General features: G+C 44.0%; 1 protein-coding gene and 2 non-coding genes across 3 annotated transcripts; all 3 read left to right on the top strand.

The window, feature by feature from the left end:
* Window positions 1–552: 552 nt before the first annotated feature.
* On the top strand, window positions 553–1,605 carry LOC140273936 (programmed cell death 1 ligand 1-like). Its single transcript, XM_072369595.1, has 3 exons — window positions 553–634; window positions 766–1,128; window positions 1,559–1,605. Exons 1-3 carry the CDS (start codon window positions 553–555, stop codon window positions 1,603–1,605), a joined length of 492 nt encoding a protein of 163 aa, XP_072225696.1.
* Window positions 1,606–1,909: 304 nt separating this feature from the next.
* Window positions 1,910–1,983, top strand: trnan-guu (transfer RNA asparagine (anticodon GUU)). The gene has a single exon. It is a non-coding gene; the product is annotated as a tRNA-Asn (tRNA).
* Window positions 1,984–3,123: 1,140 nt separating this feature from the next.
* Window positions 3,124–3,196, top strand: trnan-guu (transfer RNA asparagine (anticodon GUU)). Its single transcript has one exon. It is a non-coding gene; the product is annotated as a tRNA-Asn (tRNA).
* The last annotated feature ends 20,294 nt before the right edge of the window (window positions 3,197–23,490 follow it).

Below are 23,490 nucleotides of genomic sequence, written 5' to 3' on the forward strand. Positions count from 1 at the left end.
ACCATTATGGTGACTCATGAAGTAAGGGCAAGTTAGCACAGAAAATGATTTAAATCAACACTGAATAAACGTTTCATTTTCAATAGAAGACGTCGCTGACATTTCAGTCGCAAAATGAATGTTGACTCAACCGGTGGAAATTTAACCAAAATGAAACTTTGATTTGATGTGTCCTTCCTATCTGAGTAGTACGCTGGGCTGCAATAAAAATATCTCCACATTTTTCTCAAAGTCATCTACCACTTAAACTGCTCTCCACCTACATTTTTAGCTTGATGTGCTCCTCTTGCAGTGACTGGTGAGACTGACTGACTCACTCACGGTAACAACATCAAAGTTCCACTTGTGTGTGGTAGTTACCATATAGACAGTGCAGGTTGTTGATGACGCGCAGCACGTATGCCCAAACTGGGCCACTGTTTTATTAAACAGCGCTACTCTTGGCTCTTCAAATATAAAATCACCACAATTTAAGCAATTTTTTTTAATTTAAAAAATACCGAGGACACGGTGAATTGCAGAGCAACGTGTTCCCTCGACCCACAACTTTGAATGCTCAACGACGTCTCCTCTCACAGGGAGAAGATGATCTGCAGCATCCTGCTGCTCATCATCCTCACTTCATGTGTCTGTGGTCAGTTTCCAACTTTACTTTATCAAGTCCAAATACTTTGATCATCTTCTGTGTTTGCTTAGATAGTGCAGATTATTGCTATCACATGTGAAAGAGTGTCTGCTCCTCTCTTTCCCTCTCTGTCTCCTCAGCAGCAACATTTGAAGTGAATGTGCCACAGAGCTCCTATCAGGCAGAGGAGAAGCACAACATCACTCTGGAGTGGATGTTCACAACCAAAGCTGACAGCTCCTGGAGCTCCCTGTATATCATCTGGAACCTGATAACTGATCACAGAGTCTTATTCCTGTATCATGTTCATGAAGGTGTTGAGGTGTCAGAGTCTCAGGATGAACAGTTTGCAGGACGAGTCCAGAGTGACAAAGACGCCCTCAGAGAAGGACGAATCAGACTTCATGTGTCCAGGCTCAGGACTGAGGACTCTGGTCTGTATGTGTGTGAAGTGAAGACTGATTGTGGCTTCAGCTTTGGAAGATGTCGACTCAGCGTCACTGGTGAGTTCACATCGTGGATTTAATCTCCTTAAGATTTTTACTGCTGGTTCTTGTTCATTTGGAGCTTTTTCCTGCTGAGAGTTAACATGAGATTTAAAGCTCAGGTGTTCCAGTAGTTAGCCATGAAGAACCACTACAGAACTAACACAGTTTATCAAGCTCAGAGTTTAAAGTAGCTGAGAACCAACTGTCTCTGTTTGTGTTGTTTTGTTGTTCATATAGACTCATACATATGAACAGTATCCACAACATTTTATTCTGTCAGCTGTTAACACAAAATCCAAAACTCAAAGCAAATGAAGAGAAAAAAGACAAAATGCAGCAGAACAACAGTTTCTCTGACAGCAGATGAAGAATTACTAACAGCTGCTAATGATGAGGGAAATGTTTTCTATTTCCATAAATCACCTTCATGTTTTGTCCTTTACAGCAGCTGCTGATCACTCCCAACCTCAGAGACCGACTGAGAGTCCATGACTGTCTTCATGTACTGAGACAAACAAACTGGATGAAAGATAGAGAGGACCAACACCTGAATAGAGACTAAGAGGACTCTGTAAAGTATTCTGCAAATATAAATACAGAAGAAGAGAAAAAGGCACCATTATCAGTGCCTGAGAGGCTGCGGCAGGAAAAACTCCAGCAGCTTAATAGTCAGTCCAGTAGATGGCAGTAATGCTCCTCACACAGCTGGAAGGCACGAACGGAAGTGGTCTCTGTGGTGATAACAATTCGGTGATATGTTTTCATATTATGCATTGTTAATTACGTTGCTGACAGAGTCTCTGTGGCGCAATCGGCCAGCGCGTTCGGCTGTTAACCGAAAGGTTGGTGGTTCGAGCCCACCCAGGGACGAGTGTGTTTACCAACAGATCGTTGGTAACTCAGACATACTGCTGCCATGTCTTCAGAACATTGTCTGTGTATATATCTCTTTCGACGGGCGGCGGCCTCGTCCTTCACAGCCAAACTTAACAGTTTTTAGACTTCCTCCAGTGATCAACATCTCCCGATTGTTTGTTCGTTCTGACATTTCTTTAAAAACTTGGTCATCGATGTGCTGTTGGAAGTAGTCAGAGGGCTTCCAGTTCTGATGGATGTGTCCAGTGTTGTCATTAGAATTACTGTCTTCCACAATAGGGTTGAAACTTAAGTGATAAAGAAAGGAGAGGTATAAGTTCAATGCTCTTTCAGCAGATGTATTATTGAATATTTAAATCAATATGGTCAGTAGTTTGCCATATCAAGTTTTTAACTGATTGTGCACTGTGCCTGTGTGTGTGTTAGAACAAGAGTGTGAACTAAAACTGCTCTCATTTCCATTGCTACACACTGTAATAAACTTCAAAACACAATGGGTGTTTCTCGGCTCAGGCTCAGGCTCAGGCTCAGGCTCCTCAACAGCTGCAGTATCCTCCTCTGAACTTTCATCTTCCTCCTCTCTCTGGGCCTCATCCATCTCATCAAATCTGAATCTCCCTCCACAACTCTTAGCAAAATCCTCTCTGCCTCACTTAGCCCTCTGCTCCCTGATGTATTAGAAATGGGGGTTAGTAAGTCCTGATGTCCACTACAAAGGACATTACATAGAAGTTATGTTTTGAAAGGGTTAAAAATACTGTGTCTTCATAAAAATGTTACTAAATTGAACTAAAGACTTTGATATTAAAGAAAAAATAGATTTTTAACAATAGAAACATGATATCTGCAAAACATTGTCAACTAACCTATCTTGTTGCTGTAAAACGTGGACGTTGAAATTCCCGCCATTTTCAAAAGACAGTGCATGTGATGTGTTGGCCACATCCCCACAACTGGGGCATCAAGACAGAGCCCAGGATGTCCTCTGAGAGGGACAGTAGGACTCAGATAGATTTTATAAGTTATGCCTGACTTAGAGGTCTCAGACTCATGTCCTGCACAGAGGACAAAAATGAATTGCCGGGTCTCGGGAGGATAATGATTTTCAGACACAATTATTACACTGTCCATCGAGCCTCTGTGTCGCAATCGGCAGCGCGTTCGGCTGTTAACCGAAAGGTTGGTGGTTCGAGCCCACCCAGGGACGAGTGTGTTTACCAACAGATCGTTGGTAACTCAGACATACTGCTGCCATGTCTTCAGAACACTGTCTGCATATATATCTCTTTCTACGGGCTCCGGACCCGTCCTTTACAATCGAGTAGGACATTTTTTCTATCGACTGCTAAGCAACCAGTTGTATGTTTGGTAGAAAATCGAAAGCCGCCGGTGTAACGTGTCCCACTGTACCCACAACCTATCAGGCTCTGTGCTTAGAGTGGGTCCTCCAATAACTTCCATTCCTAATCTCGCCGCTCCGTACCCCCCATACTCCCCGGACGCTGTAATTGGCTGCCCCACCGCTCCAGTGTATGGCATCTGTCTCCATGAGTGTGTCACCCCGTGCATGTGTGTGTTCAACAGGTGCCAACCTGGATGAGTCAGATGCGGAGAGTCATTTCGTGTGACTACATGACAATAAAGTAATCTTAATAAAGTCATCTTAGTTACTTACATTGATTCTTTATCATTCAAATGGTTATTAGTATTCCATGAGACTGTGTATATTACAGTGGTCTCTTGAAGTGAAATAAAGTTGAGCTGTTTTGACAATAAATAAATCAGATTTATTCTGCGGGAAGCTCCCTGGGGTTGTAATTGCAAGACAGTTTCTCCTGAAATGCCTCAAGTCAAGATGAAGCACAGGTGTGCTACTCAGGCTTTGTGGACTCTTCTTTTATAATGAACCTTTACACAGAAAAATGTGAAAATGTGGTTAAAACATTTTTGAGATGCTTCATTATATTTTCACCAACAACTCCTTATCATCTGAGACTTTTAACTGTGATATCTCTGGTGCTCGGGCAGGAATCTCTACACTGGCACAAGGTCTCCATCTTCTGGAGAGAGTGCTGCAGGAGTGGTGACAGTGCAGCTCAGATGAGGTTTCTCATGAGAATCATGCTGCTCTGCAGCAATTTTAGGAATTTTCTGAAGTAATGCATGAATTATGGACCTCTATTAATCATTCAGTCACCAAGAGGTTAATTATGTGTATGTAACTTGAATCTTTATGGAAGTAAAAATTCTGCTCAGCAGCCCTTCTCCCCTGGTGAAAAGTAAATGTGCCAAGAAAACATCAACTTTAGCACATTTGACTGTACTTGACAGTGACAACTGGGGAAGCCGGGAATGTTCACTCTGACTTTAAATGTTTGCTGAACAATCAGGGATTCCGTGCAGGAGCTCAGTGGTCCTGATCTGCATTATTGATACAAAGAGCAGTGAGACAATGGCAGATTCATACAGAATAAAGACACATTTAGATCCAAACACAGTCTGTAAACATACCTTCATGCTGTCTGCCTTGATAGAGAGTTTGAACCCAATATACTACAAACTATCAAGTCTGACCTTCCAAATGACGCATTATCTTAGAAATCTAATGCTGCTGAAAAGTACAGTACCTATACAAGACGGGTGATGATGAAAAAATGACTCACACATTAGTTGGATATATTCGCTCATAATCAAAGGCGCAAAGGAAAAAGTTTGTCCTTAGCGTTCAGTGTTCAGATGGGCCTGAGCCGTCTCTTCTTCCTGAGACGGCTCATGTCTGTAGAGATATTGTTGTGACTTAGGTTAAATATGCATTGTTGGAGCTTATCCATCCCACACTTGTCATATTTTCACACAATCATTCATACGTGGACCGATCACCAGCTGTTACTTCTGCTCGTATGCACATTCAATGTTACGAGGTTGTTTTTAGGATAGTGTTTTAATACCTTCTGACCACTGGTGCTTAGGTGGAGGCTGGATCCCCATAAATTTGGAAAAAATAAAAAGGAATTGGTATCTCACCTGTTCTTGGTGGATATGTGGGCCCTTTTGGGGTTCCTGGCCTCCAACCAGCGCCCGTGGCCTTCCGGTGTCGTCACTTCCTCCTGGAAAGCTGGCTCGCCAATTGTTGTGACTTTTGTGGAGTCCATATTACCTAATGTGCTATACTCAGTAGTTAAAGATGAGAAGTCACAGAGTGTCAAAGATGAGACAGATTCAGCTGGTTCGCGGTCCAATGATGGTTTTATTGCAGAGTTACAATTCGACCATACATGAGAAGTAGCCCGGGCTAAGTCTGAAAACTCTTCTGAAAGTCCCGTCTTTTATACAAGTTGGGCCTGTGGACGCTCCTCCCCGGGCCATCCTTTCATATGGTGTGTTTTCCCCAATCTTCCACCGTTATGTTTTAATCAATTAGCTTACCCGTGGCAGGGCCCTTCGTCATGCCTTTTTTAAAACCTTTATTCATGCAATAGTCCTTCCCCCTACTCCTGACTTGATGCGTGACTCGACACTGACCGTAGGTACTTTCCATGACCCTAATGCCTGACTCGTCCTTACACAGAGCTAAACGTTGGTACTTTCCATATATTATCCTTCGTCAGCATGCCTTAATTGTCGACAGCATGCCTTAATTGTCGACAGCATGCCTTAATTGTCGACAGCATGCCTTAATTTTCGACAGCATGCCTCAATTTTTCGACAGCATGCCTTTTTATTCTATAACTTTTGGGGCCCGGTAAACTTACTCCACATTTCCCCCCTGTGGTCCTGATAAGGACCACCCATCAAAGAAAACCACGTTCCAGTAGATATCGTGCACACACAGAGTAATGAAGTACAGCACACTGGTTATATGATAGAGGTAAAAACACCACACCAACAGTAAGTAGTCAGCACATATGCATCCCACAGTGAGGATCACGAGAAGATGAAGTTCCAGCTGTAAGGACAGCTGGACGACTTCACCTTAAAATCCATCCTGGGACTGGCCCATCCAGATGGCTCTCGTGATCGTCCCTGACGGCTCCTAGCTGAACCTTGCAGACATGGCCAGGGAAACATCCTCTCACATGTAAATTGTGAGAGGTAAAGCCCTCGCCAGGTGGCAACGTCAGCAGTACAACATGTCAACACTAAACTAATCGTACCATAAAAATCACACGTGAACATGCAGGGTAAATATACTTGTGACATAATGATAGTTGCAACAGCACACACCAAACCATGTCCATTTCTGCTCACGCAGCCAGTTACCTTTGGTTTGTTCTAAGGGCGAACCCTTGGCACACGTATGAGGGTTAATCCTCTGAAACTTTTTTTATAGAAAGATTTTTAATTATTGTTTTCACTAGCTTCATTGCCACTAGGACAATGCTTAAATTGTACCAATTTAAAAGCACCCATCAGGCCTGTGCCTGTGACGCAGGCTAAGCTTACAACCGAGGGTTCACACCCACGCTACTTCCGTATGTATATTGCTATGGAGCATCACAACATAGTGCTATGTAGCAATATACTTATTCACAGTGCGTATGCACTTGTGAATGCATCATTGAACCATGCCTACACAGCAAGGTTACCGATTTACTAATATTAATCATTATTCCCTTTATCCATAACCAAGCACTAAGTGTATATCTGTATTTACTACCTTTGCCTTAATTACTTTCATTCCTTTAATCCATCGTAATATGTTATACATCCTCTTTCAGATAGTCCCATTTCTATTGTCTTAATCGTGCAGCCGGTCCTTCCTGGGGTAAGGTGGGTTCCCCCACCCCCCTTCTCAGTATGGCTTCTATTCCATTGACTGCAGGGGTTTGTCGCCGCAGTCTGTTTTGACAAAATGTGAGAAGAGAGGCATTGGCTTGTCGCAGTTGAGTTAGGGTTAGCTGAGCCGGATCATAATCAGCCTGGGTCCGATCCATCTGCCTTTGCAGAGAGTTGGCTGTCTGTTGGGCAAGGACGAATTGCTGAGTCAGTCGCTCTTGCTCTGCTCTCGCCCTAGTCAGGTTCTGTTTGTACTTGTCTCTATGAGCGGAGCTTCTGACTTTCTGGATCTGTTTGCAGGCCATAGGAGTGAGACTTGCTCGCAGCGCAGAGTAGATCTCAACCAATCTCACCCCGAAGATCACTGAGTTGTATGTACTGATCGAAAGGCCGGGTCAGGAATGCTGAGATATGAGCCCTATCACCCGGGCCGACTTGAAGATAGGTCGGTCTGACAGATGGAGGTCTTGCCATCGGTTGGATCGCAACTGCTGGTTGGTTGATGTGGATCTCCGAAGGATGCCCTCGATCCTCTGGATCGTCTGGACTTTGCGGGTTGGACGGAGGTCTGCGGAAAGCTGGTGGCCACTGGATGTCGGATAGATCTGCTGCTGGTCTCGCTGGATTCCCCCTTGGAGGTGTCTGGGACTGGCTCCACTCAGGCCCCCCTGACGGCGGGTCGAAGTGCCTTTCGTCCTGCTGGGAGTCACCAAGGTGCCTATTTAGAACAAATGGGTTGGCAGCTAGGGGTGGGTGTGTTCCTACGGGTGTGTGTGTGTAGTCCCCTCTGCTAGAACTGTGACCAAACCAATCATCCACGGCCACATGTGGTCGGGTAAAGAAAGCTTCCGCCATTTCCAACAGTCTGTGATGGAGACATGGTAGGTTTTAGTGGTTATATAAGTATAACATGTATACGAGAGACTTGCCTTCCTTTGTATATATGACGATCGACAACATGTATGTGAGTATTTACAACACGTACCTTGTGGGGAGCAGGCGGCGACCATCTACCTTCCTACCTATTGTCCTATATTTCATACAGCCCTATACGTTCTTCCACGTCTGGGTGGCTTTGCAGCAGCACTACAGGGAATTGTCCAGTTATGCTAACAAAAAGACGTGATACTAGGAGGCGGAGCAAAGGTATGACACAGCAGATCACCAGCAGCACCACTAACACAATTCCGACCAGTACTATTCCAGCCATTTTTAGGTATTTTAGCCATCCTAATTTACCTAGCCAGTCCCAAAAGCTTGTAATTTGCGTATTCCAATTGGAATTTTTCACATGTTCATCTTGCAGCAGCTTCATTTCTTTCAGGACTCCTGTCAAACTACCGTTGGCGCCTGTGTGCATTGGAATCAAGGTGCAACATTCTTCCCCAATTACATCACAAACTCCCTGATCCTCTGCCATGCATGTTTCTATCACAAATCTATTTTGTAAGGTCATTAATGACGTTGCATGTAATTGTTCCCGCACTAGCGCCACCCCTTTGACAGTGAAATTCATAAATCTCTGTTGATTAAACCAAAGGAGATTGACCCACCGACTGTTTCTAGCTATGTATTGGGCGTTTGCTATAGTTCCTGCAAACGGAACCGAGCCTAATCCCCTCCCAGACTCTATCCAGGCTTCTCCTATAGCAGTGTTATCATCAGGAACACCCAAGGGGATCTGATCCCAGGTAATATAAACTTCATTGGATGCTCTCCAATCCCATGCTTTCCAAACGTCCCAGTCCTTATCTGGGTAGGAGTCAGGAGCACTTCGTTTGCTCCTAAGGTGTATTTTAGTTTCATTTGATTCTTGTGTAATTAAGGATAAATGTCCTGTTAACATTATTGGAGCACATATGCCCGTCCAATTGGCCGGTAGGTGTGGCAACATAGTAGCGTTACTCTCACAAGTCCAAAAGATATCTCCCAATGGTTCTGTTCCCTTTCCCAAATCCAGCAGTCTGTACTGGGCTATATATGACGAATTTTGTTCATAAATCACATGTCCCCCGTTTGGTACTATTTGCTTACATTGTATTCGGGCTTTCGGACTGGTCTCACATATTTTGATGGTTCCTGTGGCATTTCCTGTGGTTAGTTTCGGGTACCATGTTAATCTGCTGCATCTCACCAATCCCTCCGCATCCGTCATCACTGCAGATGCTCTCTGCGTAACCTCCTCCAATTCGTCTCCTCGTGCTATGCAGAAAGGAAAGATAAGGTCGTCAGGCTGGTGCACCACTGGGGGAAGTACTGCCAGTGTGTCATAATCATCAAAAGCAGGCTTTTTGGGGCAGACCTTCTTGTTTCCACTCCACCCCGACAGTCCCCCTGCCATGTGCATAGTACAGTGGGGAAAACATTTGGAAATGTCTGGACAATCCCCTATCTTACTCCCTGGTAATATTTGAACTTGGGGCAGTTTTTTAGCATTATAGCAGGCAATGCAGTCCCGTTTTTCCTGCCTTCTTTCTGCAAACATATCGCTTATTGAATACTGTATCCATTGTTGGAACAAATTTGTGTTCCAATGTGCTGTTCTTAATTTGTTCAAATCCCGTCTTTGTCTTTTATTCATCAATCTTACGTTGATTCTGGCTTCTTCTACTGACATGCTCTGTCCTGTTAGTGTGTTTTTACACATTGTCTCGGTGCATCTTACCTGAATGGTCACCGTCCCCTCCCCACTGCAGTCCGCGTTTTGGGGATATCCCAACCAATGTTTACCCATTGACTCGGCCCCTATTTCTTCTGTTAACACATAATCATATATATCTGCTTTGACATGCATTATGTATTTAATTTCCCCATTATCACTATCTATTATCCCTCTGTTAGTGGCTAATGTGGTCATTGCCAAAGCGCATGTGTCTAATGTGTGTCGCGGGGTGACTGTGTGAGGATTAGCAGTGGTGGTTACTATAATTTCCCCCGTTGTTAACCCACAGAGGGTTAACACCAACATGCAGCTAATCTGAATCAGAGGTAAACCAGTCCGCTCCCGGCGTGGGCGGATATGTGAAAGTTTGTGGGTCAGACCGGCCTGGTACTTCCTCTTGCGGTGAAAGTGGCGATGGGCATGCATGTGACGGGCCATCTGATGAACGTGCCACACCGCCATCAGAGCCCTGTGTGTGTTGCGAATGGTGCTCTTCAGGTGCTGGTGTGCCGTCTTGAGGCACCACCTGACTTGCAGGAGCACCTGCGTCAGTAAGAGGGTTACTGGGCCTGTCAGGCGTCTCAGCAGCATGTGAATGCTCTGAGTCACTGGATTGCGGTCTGTGCCGACGGGCTGACAAACGGGCTGACCTCCTCTGACCATGTGGTGATAGTGATTCAGAACTTGAGGAGGTCGGCGACGGACTGGAACCGGTGTCCTGAGGGAGGCTGTGCGCCGCCCTTTCAGCATGCTCAGACCCCGACGGTTCTGGAAAGTGTCCAGGTGGGTCTGGTGGCCTATAGCGGGTGCAGTGATTCTTGTGGAACCAGAAGGGCTTACCTTCAACCTTCAAAGCAGTGGGAGTAGTGAGCACAACCTTAAAGGGTCCCTCCCTACGTGGTTCTTTCCACTGTCGCCTAAACACCCGTATGAACACCAGGTCACCAATTTGGACGTCACGAATGTCAAGGGGAATGTGTGTCTCGTCTTTGCCGTGGGCTTCTTTCACCTTTTGGAACACAAGTCTGTGGATTTGAGTTAATGCACGTAAATAATCTCCCAACTCACGTTCCAGCTGAGCCATGGCAGGCCCCTCCAATGGTCCTCTAGTTTGTGGGAGAGGCATAGGACGCCTTGTAAGCATCTCATGAGGAGTTAGATGCGTTAGTCGGTTAGTTTGGGAGCGCATTGCCATCAATGCCAGGGGAAGTGCGTCTACCCATGTTAGTTTGCCATTGCAATCAGCCATGATTTTAGCTATTTTGGTTTTCAAGACACCATTGGCTCGCTCCACAGACCCCTGAGACTGTGGGTGATAAACACATCCATACTTCTGCTTGATACCCAGGATTTTAAACATTTCTTGTGTCACCTGTGAAACAAAATGCGGACCATTATCAGATGAGATGGTGTCTGGCATGCCAAACCTGGGAAACACCTCTCTACACAGAAATTTTGCTGCAGCCTTGTGATCAGCCTTGGAGGTGGGGCAGGCCTCGATCCACCTACTGAACCTGCAAACAACAACCAGCATGTATCTTTTTCCTTGTACCCGATCAATCATATCCACATAATCCATAACCAGATGTCGAAAAGGACCATCTGGCATGGGAATGTGAGCCAAAGGCTGGGTAAACATTTTGCGGACATTGTACTTTGGACAGTGAGGACACATGGCAAGTTCTCTATCAACCCTCGGTGTCATGTATGGCGACCACCACACAGCTTGCAGTTTTCTGATAACTTGGGCCCTAGAACAATGATCAGGTTCATGCATCTTTTTGATAGCAATAGGCAGCAGAGATAGTGGCAAAACAAAATGCCCGCAGAATCCCCGCCACAACCCCAGATGGGGGTGTGAAGTTCGAACAGCTCCCCTTTGAACCCACAGGCGTTTTTCTGCTTCCGAGACCTTGTTTTGTGCTTCTATCAATGATGCTAGGTTTGTTATAGGTGCACAATCTTCCTCAAACAGAATTGGTCCCTGCACTACCTGTCCTGTCGCTTCTTTGGCTGCCTCGTCTGCCAAATTGTTGCCTACCGCAATGGGTGAGGTGTTGTTTTGATGTGCTGCACATTTAACTATGGCTAACGAGGTTGGAAGTTGTATGGCCTGTATTAGTTCGATCACTGCTTGTCCATGTGCCACAGGGGTGCCATCAGTACGCACAAACCCTCTTTGCTTCCAGATACTGGCGTTTATATGGCACACTCCATAGCCATATCCACTATCTGTGTAGATTGTTGCCCTTTTGTCAGCTGCTAATTTACAAGCTGCTGTCAGTGCTTTAATCTCAGCTAATTGGGCAGAACAAGGCTGGTCCAGACTCACTGATAGTAGTTTGGTGAAGGAGCCATCAGGATTAAGCTGGACGATTCCATACCCAGCCTTGTTCCCTGTCTCGCCCCTGACACATGAGCCATCAACGAACAAGGTCAGGTCAGACGGAATAGGGTGATTGAATAAATCATCCCTGACTTTCATGAAGGTGTCGGTCTCCTTGAGACAATCATGGGGCTCACCTTCTGTTGGCAATACCATTCTTGTGGCCGGGTTTATGGTAGTGCATCGCAGTACCGTCAAGTCAGGTCCTGAAAGCAGGATCTCATAACCCGTTCGTCGTGCTTGGGTTATCACAAAGCGTGGGCTTGTGAGCATTGCATGCAGCTGATGTGAAGTGTACAAGAATATTGGATGGCCCATAGTAATGACAGAGGCCTTCTTGTATGCAAAAGCGGCCGCTGCCAGTCCCTGGTAACAGGGTGGCAGCCCTTCTTCCACACCATCTAATTTTGTGCTGTAGTACGAAATTGGTTGTTTACCTGTGGGGGTTTCTTGCATCAATACTGCGCATGCATACCCTTGCTTTTCTGCCACATACAGATGGAATGGTTTGCCATAGTCTGGATTGGCTAGAGCAGTCTGGAGATCATTTTTCAGCAGCTGGAAAGCCCCTTCTGCCTCATCAGTCCATTGCAGCTGGGTCGACTGTTGTCCTTGTCCCGCTGCACGGATCAAAGCTCTTAATGGTGCCGTTTTGAGAGCTTAATCACAAATCCAGGGCCTGCTGTAACCTGCCATACCAAGGAAAGACAACATGTGACCAACAGTTTGAGGTTTAGGCGTTTTACTGATGGCTTCAAGCTGGGACGGTGCAATTTGTCTTTTGTCCCCACTTAGCTGTCTGCCCAAATACTCAACCGTTGTTTGGCAGAACTGCAGCTTCTTCTTACTCACTTTGTGTCCTCCTTCCGCCAGAGCTGTCAATACAGCGATGGAATCTTTCTCGCACTGTTCTTTTGAGTCAGAGCAAATCAAAATGTCATCCAAAATGGCTTCCTGTCTGAGGGGATATTGCTTTTGATAAGACAATCTGATGCCTGGTTTCAAGTGGAATCGCTGTGGTTCAGCTGATTTCACTATACCTACATCTGTCTTGTGTTGGGACCATACTTGGGATGGGACTTGTTCTAATAGTGTCAAGTGTTCTTCAGTTGTCACCATAAGCCCAACTCTGTCTCTGGATACCTTAACCCTTTCTGCTATCACCTCATCTGCATAGGTGAAAGTGATTTTGAAAAATTGTCCATCTGCGGAGACACTAATCTGGTGGCAGTCTGTGGGAGTCCAATCTTTGATTTGTCTTGCGGCTTGAACCATGGGGCCCAAGTCATGTGATTCATACTTGTCAGCAATCAAAAGAGTGACGTGAGGTGTGGAGTTGGGGACTTGAAACCAGTCACTGACATCTTTTCCTGCAAACTTCACAGCTGCAGCTGCCCCTTGAGGTCCTACTATGATGTCTTCGTACTGGACAATCAGTGCTTTGTTGTTGATGTTTTCATCCCAACTTTTCTCATAGTCCTCGTGAACTTGATCTTTGTCGTAAAACATGGTGCAATGGAGTGGGAGTGTTGGCTCTTTAGCCATATCATAGTGATTCATTACCAGTGGTCTCCTTGCTTCCCATTCATGACGAAGAAAAGAGTCTGGTGTTATCAGCTTCATCCAGAAAACTTGGGCCTCTGGGTTGTTAGTTGGCATCTGTGGAGATCCTGTAGGAGTTGTTAGTGGCATCATAGGAACAGACATGTTATCAGATTTATCCGACTGGTCGTCTGTCACCTCAAAATAGATGCCATCAGGAGTACATTTGATTTTTGCATTAAGCTTACACAACACATCTCTTCCCAGGAGATTAATTGGTGTATCTGCTGAATATAAAAGAGAAGAATAAATTGTCTTTTCTCCTATTTTCAACGGAACCAGTTCAGTCATTGGTATTATTTGTGTTTTCCCAGAGAAACCTACTGTTCGAATCTTCGAAGCTGAGAGGGGAAGGCTGGCTCTGTCTTTTCCTATACAGGAGTATGTGGCTCCTGTGTCTATCATGAACTGGTGATGCTGGTTATATACAGTTACATCTATTGTGAGTTCAGCATGTGGGCGTTGTGTTAAAATTGGTAAAATCACCTCCCCATCAGGTTTCTCTGGGCCTCCCTATTGCCAATGTGCTGCTGGACCCATCCATGGTCCATTGTTCTGAGGATTAGCACCTGTCCCAGTGCTTGGGGGTCCTGAACCCGGTTGTTGGGGCTCTGGCCATGGATTGATAGAGCAGTTCCTCTGCATGTGTCCCGTCTGTCCGCACCCCCAGCACTGCAGTCTTGATTGGAATGAGGGAGCCGTTGAGGCTACCTGTGGCTGTGGTTGATATTGCCCGGGTGGGGGTCCCCCAGACGGTCCTTGGGGCCTCCTCCATCTACCTCGCATGGGAGGGCCACCACGTCCTCTTCCTGCTGCAGGCTGCTGGATGCCTCCCCCTTGGTTGAGGTGCACATGGATTGGAGGGATCTGCTGATTCTGGAATTGACCTGCTGGTGGAGCTGTGGGATAAACATTAGGCACAGCAGATGTTGGTTGAACATGAGGTGATGACATGGTGGGTGTAATGACGGGTGCCTGCATTACCCCTCCTTCTGTTGGTCCTCCTTCCACTGGAGCGGCCACACTTACTGCTGCTTGAGGCTTTGGTCTCTCCCTCTCCTTCTTCTGCTTTGCCAGTTCACCTATTTGTAGCTGAGTCAGTTTAGTAGCCAGCATCTTACTCTGATCATCCAGGGCCTGTTTCTCAGCCCTGTGTGCCTTCACATAGTGTATTATATGCTCAGAGAAAACTGGCCAGTCCATTTTCATCAGTCCCACCACTGCATTCAACTTATCTTGTACTTCTTTTGGCATGGCGTTTTTCACATACAACATAAACAGAGCTTTTGTTGATTCATTACTGTCCCACTCACTTCCCGTCTCCGCCTTCCACATTCTCTGATAGTTATGCAGGAACTGTGAAGGGCTGTCACTATCCTTCAAACATTCTTTCTCCAATTTAGCTGGATCCATGCGTGAAGGGTACTTTTCTCGTAGGGCCCCCCACACTTGTGGTCGTATCAGGTCGAAAGTTATCGCATCATATTTGTGTGTGGTAGCCAACCTGATATATCCAGCCATCCTGAATACTTCTGTGGCGGCTGCCTGTCCTGCTGTCTTTATCAGCAGTGCCTTGATGTCACCACCCGCCAGCTTAAGTCCTCCAGTGAGTTCTTCAAGCTTCTCGATCCATTTGTCAGCTCCGTCTGTTAAAGGAGTTAGTTTACTTGCAAGTGTCATCATATCCATAAATGACCATGGCACATACCTGAAGCTGTTATTGGGTCCTTTGGCCAGCAGTGGGTGCATTCCAGAGGGGGTTGTCGCTGTGAGTTCTGCTGACGTCTTCGATTGCGCAACTCCATCCTCTCACTTTTGTTTCCTGTCTCCATCAGTAAGTCAAGATCATAAGTTGTCTCTGTGGTCTTAGAGCATGGGGGTGGTGAACATTCTTTACCGCACGCCTACTGACTTTTCAGGTTCTCACGTTCCTGTTCGTATTCCTCGTCTTCATCTTCATCATCTGCTGGTATGTCTGACCCTTCGCCTTCATCCTGTGAGTCTCTGGCCTCACCTTTGCCAATCGAAAGTTCTGATCCCTCTTCCTTTTCCTGTTCTTCTGACCTTTCCGGTATTGGCCCGGTCGCACCCTGTTGACTCTCTGTCATTAGTCGGTCAATCATTGCTTGGTCTTTTTCTTCTTCCGACATTGTTTTCTTTTTCCAGTTGCAACTATCCTTCCCAGATCCTGTTTTCCTAGGTTCTGCCTCTACATCTACCTCCCTCTGTGTCTTGTGTGTTGATTTCTTATGTGTTCCCTCATCTGCATACTGATGAGATGATGATTCACTTGTCTCCCTCTGCCTGCGTGGCCTACTTTCTGAGTGGTAACGAGATGATGATGAGGCACCTGCCTTCCTGTGTCTGGGTGGCCTAACTTCTTCTTCTTCCTCTTCCTCATTTACTATGATCTTTATTGTTCCTGTAATTACTCCCCCTGCTCCGTTCTGCTCTAGCTGCACAAATTGTCCCGCTCTACCAGGGTTGTAAGGTGGTGGTCTGGGGCCTGTGTTTTTATTTATCATGGGGTTTCTGCTGGCTTCTACTCTGAAGTACTGCAGGATGTCTCTCTGCTCAGCATTCTTCTGTTTTGTCTTCATGTGTGTTACATCGTACTTTTTGTCTTTATTTCTTAACTCTTCCTCCACCTCATCACAACATCTTGGATCAAAGCTGCCTTCGAGAGGCCATCGATTTTTACCAGATGTTATCCTGTGCCAACTTTTCATACATCGGAGAATTTTGCGCCCGTTTGTTGGATGGATGACCATGACTAGTTTTGCAGGCGTTATCTCATTTTCCTGCTTACTTTTGTTGGCTCCATTGTTTTATGGCAGTTCACAGCAATCTCCGGGGTAGTGTGGTTACTTATTAACTTTTTCTTCTATCACCTACTTTCTTACACCTGCTTTCTTTCCCACTGCCCCTGCTCTACTCAATACAGAGCTGATATCTGCACTTTGGTATTTCCCAATTTTTGTTACAATTTCGTTATTCTACTAATAATTATTTTCACTGCTTTATGCTTAATTGGAACTTTTGGAGATAATATCACCTATCGTGTGTCAATCCGTTACACCACGACGTTTCTAGCGACCATATCTTATTTATTTATGCTTATGCACTATTCTTACAACATTGACACCTTTCATCTATGCCTAGTTTGCACTTTTAGCAACTATTCCAATTATACTTTAACTTTGTTAATTAATTACACATTAACAATAACATAGGTACATTTTACAACACTTTTTTGGAAAACATCAATCCTTTTGTTAACTGCAAGTCTCTTCCTTCAACAGTTATTTTTTGTACTCACTGTACTTTACTGTTTTCTACAGTTTTTTCCCTGCCTTCGACCACCCCTCGAGAAGGCACGGTGGTTGACGTCTCCACAGGCGGTACTTTTATCCTTATGCTTTACCTTAGCATCTTAGTCACCAATATAATTATTTCATCAAAAACATAGACAAAAACACGATTATCCTACAAAGTTTCCACACGTCTTCTTGTTGCTTTCTTTACGGACTTACTGCGACCTTCTTGATCAGACAGTCAGTGGGGCTGTCTGATTAAACCTTCCTCCTTCACCCTTCATATACCTCACCAGCACATAACTTACAACTCCAAGACCTGTACGTGACATAACAGCCCATAGACAGATCAATAGGTTAAATATGCATTGTTGGAGCTTATCCATCCCACACTTGTCATATTTTCACACAATAATTCATACGTGGACCGATCACCAGCTGTTACTTCTGCTCATATGCACATTCAATGTTACTAGGTTGTTTTTAGGATAGTGTTTTAATACCTTCTGACCACTGGAGCTTAGGTGGAGGCTGGATCCCCATAAATTTGGAAAAAATAAAAAGGAATTGGTATCTCACCTGTTCTTGGTGGATATGTGGGCCCTTTTGGGGTTCCTGGCCTCCAATCAGCGCCCGTGGCCTTCCGGTGTCGTCACTTCCTCCTGGAAAGCTGGCTCGCCAATTGTTGTGACTTTTGTGGAGTCCAAATTACCTAATGTGCTATACTCAGTAGTTAAAGATGAGAAGTCACAGAGTGTCAAAGATGAGACAGATTCAGCTGGTTCGCGGTCCAATGATGGTTTTATTGCAGAGTTACAATTCGACCATACATGAGAAGTAGCCCGGGCCCGTCTTTTATACAAGTTGGGCCTGTGGACACTCCTCCCCGGGCCCCTCCTTTCATATGGCGTGTTTTCCCCAATCTTCCACCGTTATGTTTTAATCAATTAGCTTACCCGTGGCAGGGCCCTTTGTCATGCCTTTTTTAAAACCTTTATTCATGCAATAGTCCTTCCCCCTACTCCTGACTTCCCCTCTACATCCATTTTTCCTGTTTTACAATGTTTGCATTGATGCGTGACTCGATACTGACCTTAGGTACTTTCCATGACCCTAACGCCTGACTCGTCCTTACATAGAGCTAAACGTTGGTACTTTCCATATATTATCCTTCGACAGCATTCCTTAATTTTCGACAGCATGCCTTCGTCAGCATGCCTTAATTGTCGACAGCATGCCTTAATTTTCGACAGCATGCCTCAATTTTTCGACAGCATGCTTTTTTATTCTATAACTTTTGGGGCCTGGTAAACTTACTCCACAATATGATATGCATGTTTGATCACTCCAATGCACTGTTCAATGCTGTTGTCTGCTGGGGGAGTTGCACTTAAGACAAAAACTGTAGGTGCCTGGACAAACTAGTGAAAAAGGCTTGTTCTGTGGTAGGCAGAAGGCTCGACCCTCTCGGTGCTGTGGTGGAGCAACGGATGAGGAGGAAATCATATTCTGTTTTGGAGTACAATAAACATCCTCTCCACAGCATCCTGGCAGGACAGAGGAGCAGCTGCAGTGAGAGACTCATCTCACTGAGCTGCAGGACTGAGAGGTTCAGGAGGTCCTTTGTCCCCACAGCCATAAGGCTTTTTAACAGTGACTGCTGACATGTTCTTCTCAAATTTATTTAATTGATTATTATTATGATTGATTATTATTTATAATATAATTATGATCATCATTATTGTTGTTGTTGTTGTCTAATATACAATCATTGTAAATATTTATATTTTAATGAGCTACTTGACTAATTTGAATTTCCCTCATTGGGGATGAATAAAGTATTTTTCTATTCTATTCTATTCTATTCTATTCTAGCCACCTAAAAATCACTTTTATTTTGAGGCTTTTCTAAATGGGGAAAAAGAGAGCAAAGTGAGGAAAGGTGTGACAGATGAACCCCAGCAGTCTAATCCTATAGCAGCTTAACTATGGGATGTTTCAGGATTACCTGAGCCATCCCTAACTATAAGCTTTATCAAAAAGGAAAGTTTTAAGCCTAATCTTAAAAGTGGAAAGGGTGTCTGCTTCAGTTTGAATGTGGAAAAAGGTTTATTTTGGAAACATTTTAAAAACAGACATTATTCTGTCTTGGAAAACACTGCTAGTGGGAAACATTACACTGGTTGCTGAAAACTGGCAGAAGTGGACCTTCCAACGTGACAGTGACATGAAGTATTCAGCTGAAGTCGTCAAGTGATTAACAGAGAACAAAAATCAACATTCTGGAATCCGACTTCAATTCCATTCAGAATCTGTGGTTGGAATCACAGACCAGAAGAGAGACAGAACAGAGGCCTTCAAACCTGCAGATCATCACACAATGAGGTCCAATTTTCCAGTGGAGGCATGAAGAAAGCAGTCGTGAGTACCATAACATACAATGAATGCATTAAAACTGACCTGGACAATAATATTTTGAGATTTCACAGAAAAAAAGCTTAAAAATGTATAATCATAAAACTGAACAAGAGAGCAAAACAACACACAAGATGGTGGCTGAGAACGGAACGCCATTGCTCTTTTTTAGTCTTCCTGTTTTTTAGTCTTATCACTAAATTGTGATATCATCACTGATGACATCAAAATCTCTCTTCTGGTCTTCACTGATGATGACATCACAATTGATGTCACCACTGATGTTGTTTGACATCACAATTGATGTCACCACTGATGTTGTTTGACATCACAAATGTTATATAGGCCAGACATATTCACTCCTTTTTCACAGTTCGTCAGGAGTTTATCTGAAGAAACACGTCCAGTTTTCGAAGCAAATTTGAAAGTCTCAGCAAACGGTTTTCACATCGTCTAAAAAATCAACACTTAATTACTATCTTAAATAGTAATTTTGACAAACTCTTAAAAACAACAAGCAAAATGAGTCAAACCAAGATATCATCTGCTCCACTTCAGTGGTGTGACATGGTAGAGGACGATTTACCTGAGGATTTTTACACATATACCATTACTTTTGGCGATAATGAAAGTTATGAGGAACCCACCAACAGGTCAGAAAATGACCTGTTGGAAAAAGAACAATGCCAAGCCTCTGAGGACTCCACGTCTCCTCAAAAAGTAAATGACGAAGAGGAAAAAGAACCATCCCAGGTCTCTGCTGCGGCTTTGACTCCTCATTCCGAGGACGTCCAGCTGGTGCAGGATCATCCCCAGGCCTCCAAAGTACGTCGCGTCACGTGGAAGTTTCCAAATTCACAAACCGACAAACAAGCCCAGGCCTCCAACAAATATAACATTACATTTGGCAGTAATGAAAGTTATAAGGAACCCAGCAACAGGCGAGAAATTTTAACATCAAGCCTAGAAAATGACCCGTTTGAAAAAGAACAATCTCAGGCGTCCTACAAATATAACATTACTTTTGGCAGTAATGAAAGTTTGGAGGAACCCACCAACAGATCAGAAATGTTGGACGTGTTGGAAAAGGAACAATCCCAGGTCTCTGCTGCGGCTGTGACTCCTCATTCCGAGGACGTCCAGCTTGTGCAGGATCATCCCCAGGCCTCCAAAGTACGTCGCGTCACGTGGAAGTTTCCAATTTCACAAACTGAGGAGATTCCCTCTAATGCCTCTGCTGCCGACGAAGATTATGGATCAGAAAAATTACAGGAATCTTACCAACATAATAAGGACAAGATCAACTATTTATACCATCGGATGGATATTGTCAGGACTAAGCTGCTGAAAAAGAATTTCTTTCTAACACGAGAAAAAGACAGAAGAGTCGCAGCAGAGAATAGCTGCTCCATTTCTGAGGAAAAACTGAAGGACCTGGAAAACTGTTTGACGTCTGAGCGTCATCTCCGTGAAAAGTGTGAGCAGGAGCTCAAGGAATGCAATGACGTAATTGCAGAATTGATTGAAACACTGAAACCACCAGTATCTGAAAGTGAATATCAGTCAGTTGTAAAAGAGAGAGAGAGCTGTACATCCTCCCAGAACTCCATTTAGATCAGATACGTCTTCCACCAAAGAACATAATTGTAGAAGAGCTGGCTTCACAAGTGGAAGTATCGAATCCAGAAGTGGATGGAGTCAACAAAACAGAACCACAAGGGATCCCTGAGCAACCAAAAGAGAACGTTACATCAAAGAAGCGTCGGCGCAAGAACAAAAAGATGCCAGAAACCATTGTAAAGAACCAGCCTGAAGTCATGCAGGAACATCAGGACACGGAGGACATTTCATCACCTTTCGTTGTCCAGGAACCAGAGAAGATTTCTGAACCCGTGGAAGAAAAGGAAATAGAAAGGGCTTCTGAAGACTCACAGGAAGTGATTCCATCAGATTTGGCTCATCAGGCTGGAGTGCCACAACCAGACGTGGTCCCAGAGCTGGTGAGTGACATCGAAATGGAATTAGTCCCACAACCAAAAGATTTCTCAGAGCCACCAAAGGAGAAAGTTTCTTCTAAAAAGCGTCGGCGCAAAAACAAAAAGACGGTAGAGACCATTATAAAGAACGACCAGCCGGAAGTCATCCAGGAACCTCAAGACACGGAGGACATTTCATCACCGATCGTTGTCCAGGAACCACTTCCAAAGCAAAATCATGAAAGAACTTTCATTGTCATCGAAATGGAACCAGCCTCTAAACAGTCAGAGGACTCTCCAACATCAAACCCCTCACATGCCACAGAAGACTTGTCTCTTCAACTTGCAGCACCAGAACAAGCAGTGGACAAGTTTAACCCCTCAGAAGAAAGACCAGAGCTGCCTTCAATGTGGAGGCGCTTCAAAAAATATATGACGCCTAAACATCGCCGACAATACAAAGACAACAACATCAAGAGAGAAAGTAGCAGCAGCGTTTAGTTTCGCTCACAAGACTAGTCACCCAATGAAATCTCTATACATCCTGTTACAGTAACATCAATAAAAATACTTCAAATGTATCTATCTTTTGTACGGCTCTATCTTTTCATCCTGAACAACTGCACTGACTGAAAGTATCAGTGCATTGTTCTCACAACTGTTCAGAGCATTATTGTGTCATTCAAATAAGAATATGAATAAGATCCTACACAAATTATTATTACATTGATTGTGTTTAAATCAAATAAAACGTAAAAAAAAAATAATTACAAATTTGTTTGGATTCTTTTATCAAAATAAGAAACAATTAAAAGGTCATTTTCATCAAAAGTTATTCTTCCAAAGACAAATAAGGTATTTTTGATATTGTTGAGGGTTTGATTTCCCCTTTTATTGTACATATTTATGCACTGTGCTTATATAGAGTTGATACACTCCTTTTTGAAAGGAACAAGCATTGACCGCACAGTGTGAAGGGTTAGAACACTACATGCTTACAGGGGGAGTCAAAACAGGTCAAAATATATGAACCATGAATAGATTTTACTGGTGTTAAAAGATGAGTTTCCCTGTTTAGTGTCACGACAGCTGGAATGTACATCAGCATATGAATTAGTGTCTAACAGGAGGACTCCACTCTGGACGCAGCAGAGGACATCTTGAGAAAGTGGAGCCAAAGAGAGTAAAACCACCAAGCTGCTTAAAGCTGCTTGATCTGACTGCTCAGGTGTTTTTTGTGTGTTTGACCCATCAAACTCACCTCCATCCTCTTACACATGAGGAAACTCTGGTGCTCTGCTGCATTTCTCAATAGAAATTAAATATATGTATACATGTGATTTTGTTTAAAAAGTTAGATAACGTATGTGTGGAACACTTTAACTGCAGGAGTATTTGTGTCACGGTTCGGAGAGGTAGGACCCAGATGCAGTTCTTTCTAACGGAACAAGGTTTATTAACAAAAAAGGGGACAAGGAGCAAGAACAAAAAAACGCAGCTGAGCCGGATTATCAAAAACACTAAACTATTAAATAACAAAACCATGAGAAACAAAACAAGACTGAGATCGGCAAAACAAGACTTATCTGTGTCATGGAAGCATGAAGGGATAGTGAGGTAAGGATTCTGCCGTGACTGAAAGGAAACCAGAAGACTAAATACTGTGGAGGGAGTGATCAGTGAATGAGGTGCAGCTGTGAACAATTAACCAGGTGACTTGAGTGAACTGAGGTGGCAGGGGAAAAACAGGACTAGAACATAACTGAAACCATGATTAAACAAACTGACATAACATAAACTTCTATAGCAGACTGTGACAATTTGTTGGAATGAAACGATGCAAAAAGTTCAATAAACTTTTAGTAAATTGTTGCTCGTGTTCTTTAGCCTCATCAGAGCCATGTTTCCTCTTGCCTGGGGAAGGATTAAAGATCTTGGACTTTCTATATAAAGACAGTGGAACAAAGAGTAGATTTTATTCACCAATCTGACAACATCATTCACAACAAAAAGTACTCTTCAACAGAACAGAAAGATTCAGGAAACACTGATCAGCATCAACACCTGAACTCATTCAGCAGTGTGGTGAAAACAGGAAAATACTGAAACTTCTCTGTTTAAAGGAGAAACTTTCAGCTGTGCGGCAAGATTTCCCTGCAGGCTCCTGATTTTCTCTTTGTTCGCTCAGTCTGTTGTTTTCTGTCCTCACTTTAGTCAACACAGTCCGACAGTAAAAAGCTCATTCTCTCTCTTTATCTGGTGTTTACATCACTGTGTCGACAGCACAGTTACACATGTATGCTGTTAAGTCAAAGTTCACTTTTTTTTCTGTTTCACATGTTCTGCTTTGAACATAAAATCTGACATCAT

Source organism: Leuresthes tenuis, unplaced genomic scaffold (assembly GCF_036924035.1).
Source record: "Leuresthes tenuis unplaced genomic scaffold, fLeuTen1.0.hap1 SCAF_17, whole genome shotgun sequence".
NCBI lineage: Eukaryota > Metazoa > Chordata > Actinopteri > Atheriniformes > Atherinopsidae > Leuresthes > Leuresthes tenuis.

Coding starts and splice junctions, on each gene's coding strand:
- LOC140273936 (XM_072369595.1), top strand. CDS start 553: ATGCTCAACGACGTCTCCTCTCACAGGGAGAAGATGATCTGCAGCATC. Junction 635..765: donor CCTCACTTCATGTGTCTGTG/GTCAGTTTCCAA, acceptor CTGTCTCCTCAG/CAGCAACATTTGAAGTGAAT. Junction 1,129..1,558: donor ATGTCGACTCAGCGTCACTG/GTGAGTTCACAT, acceptor TGTCCTTTACAG/CAGCTGCTGATCACTCCCAA.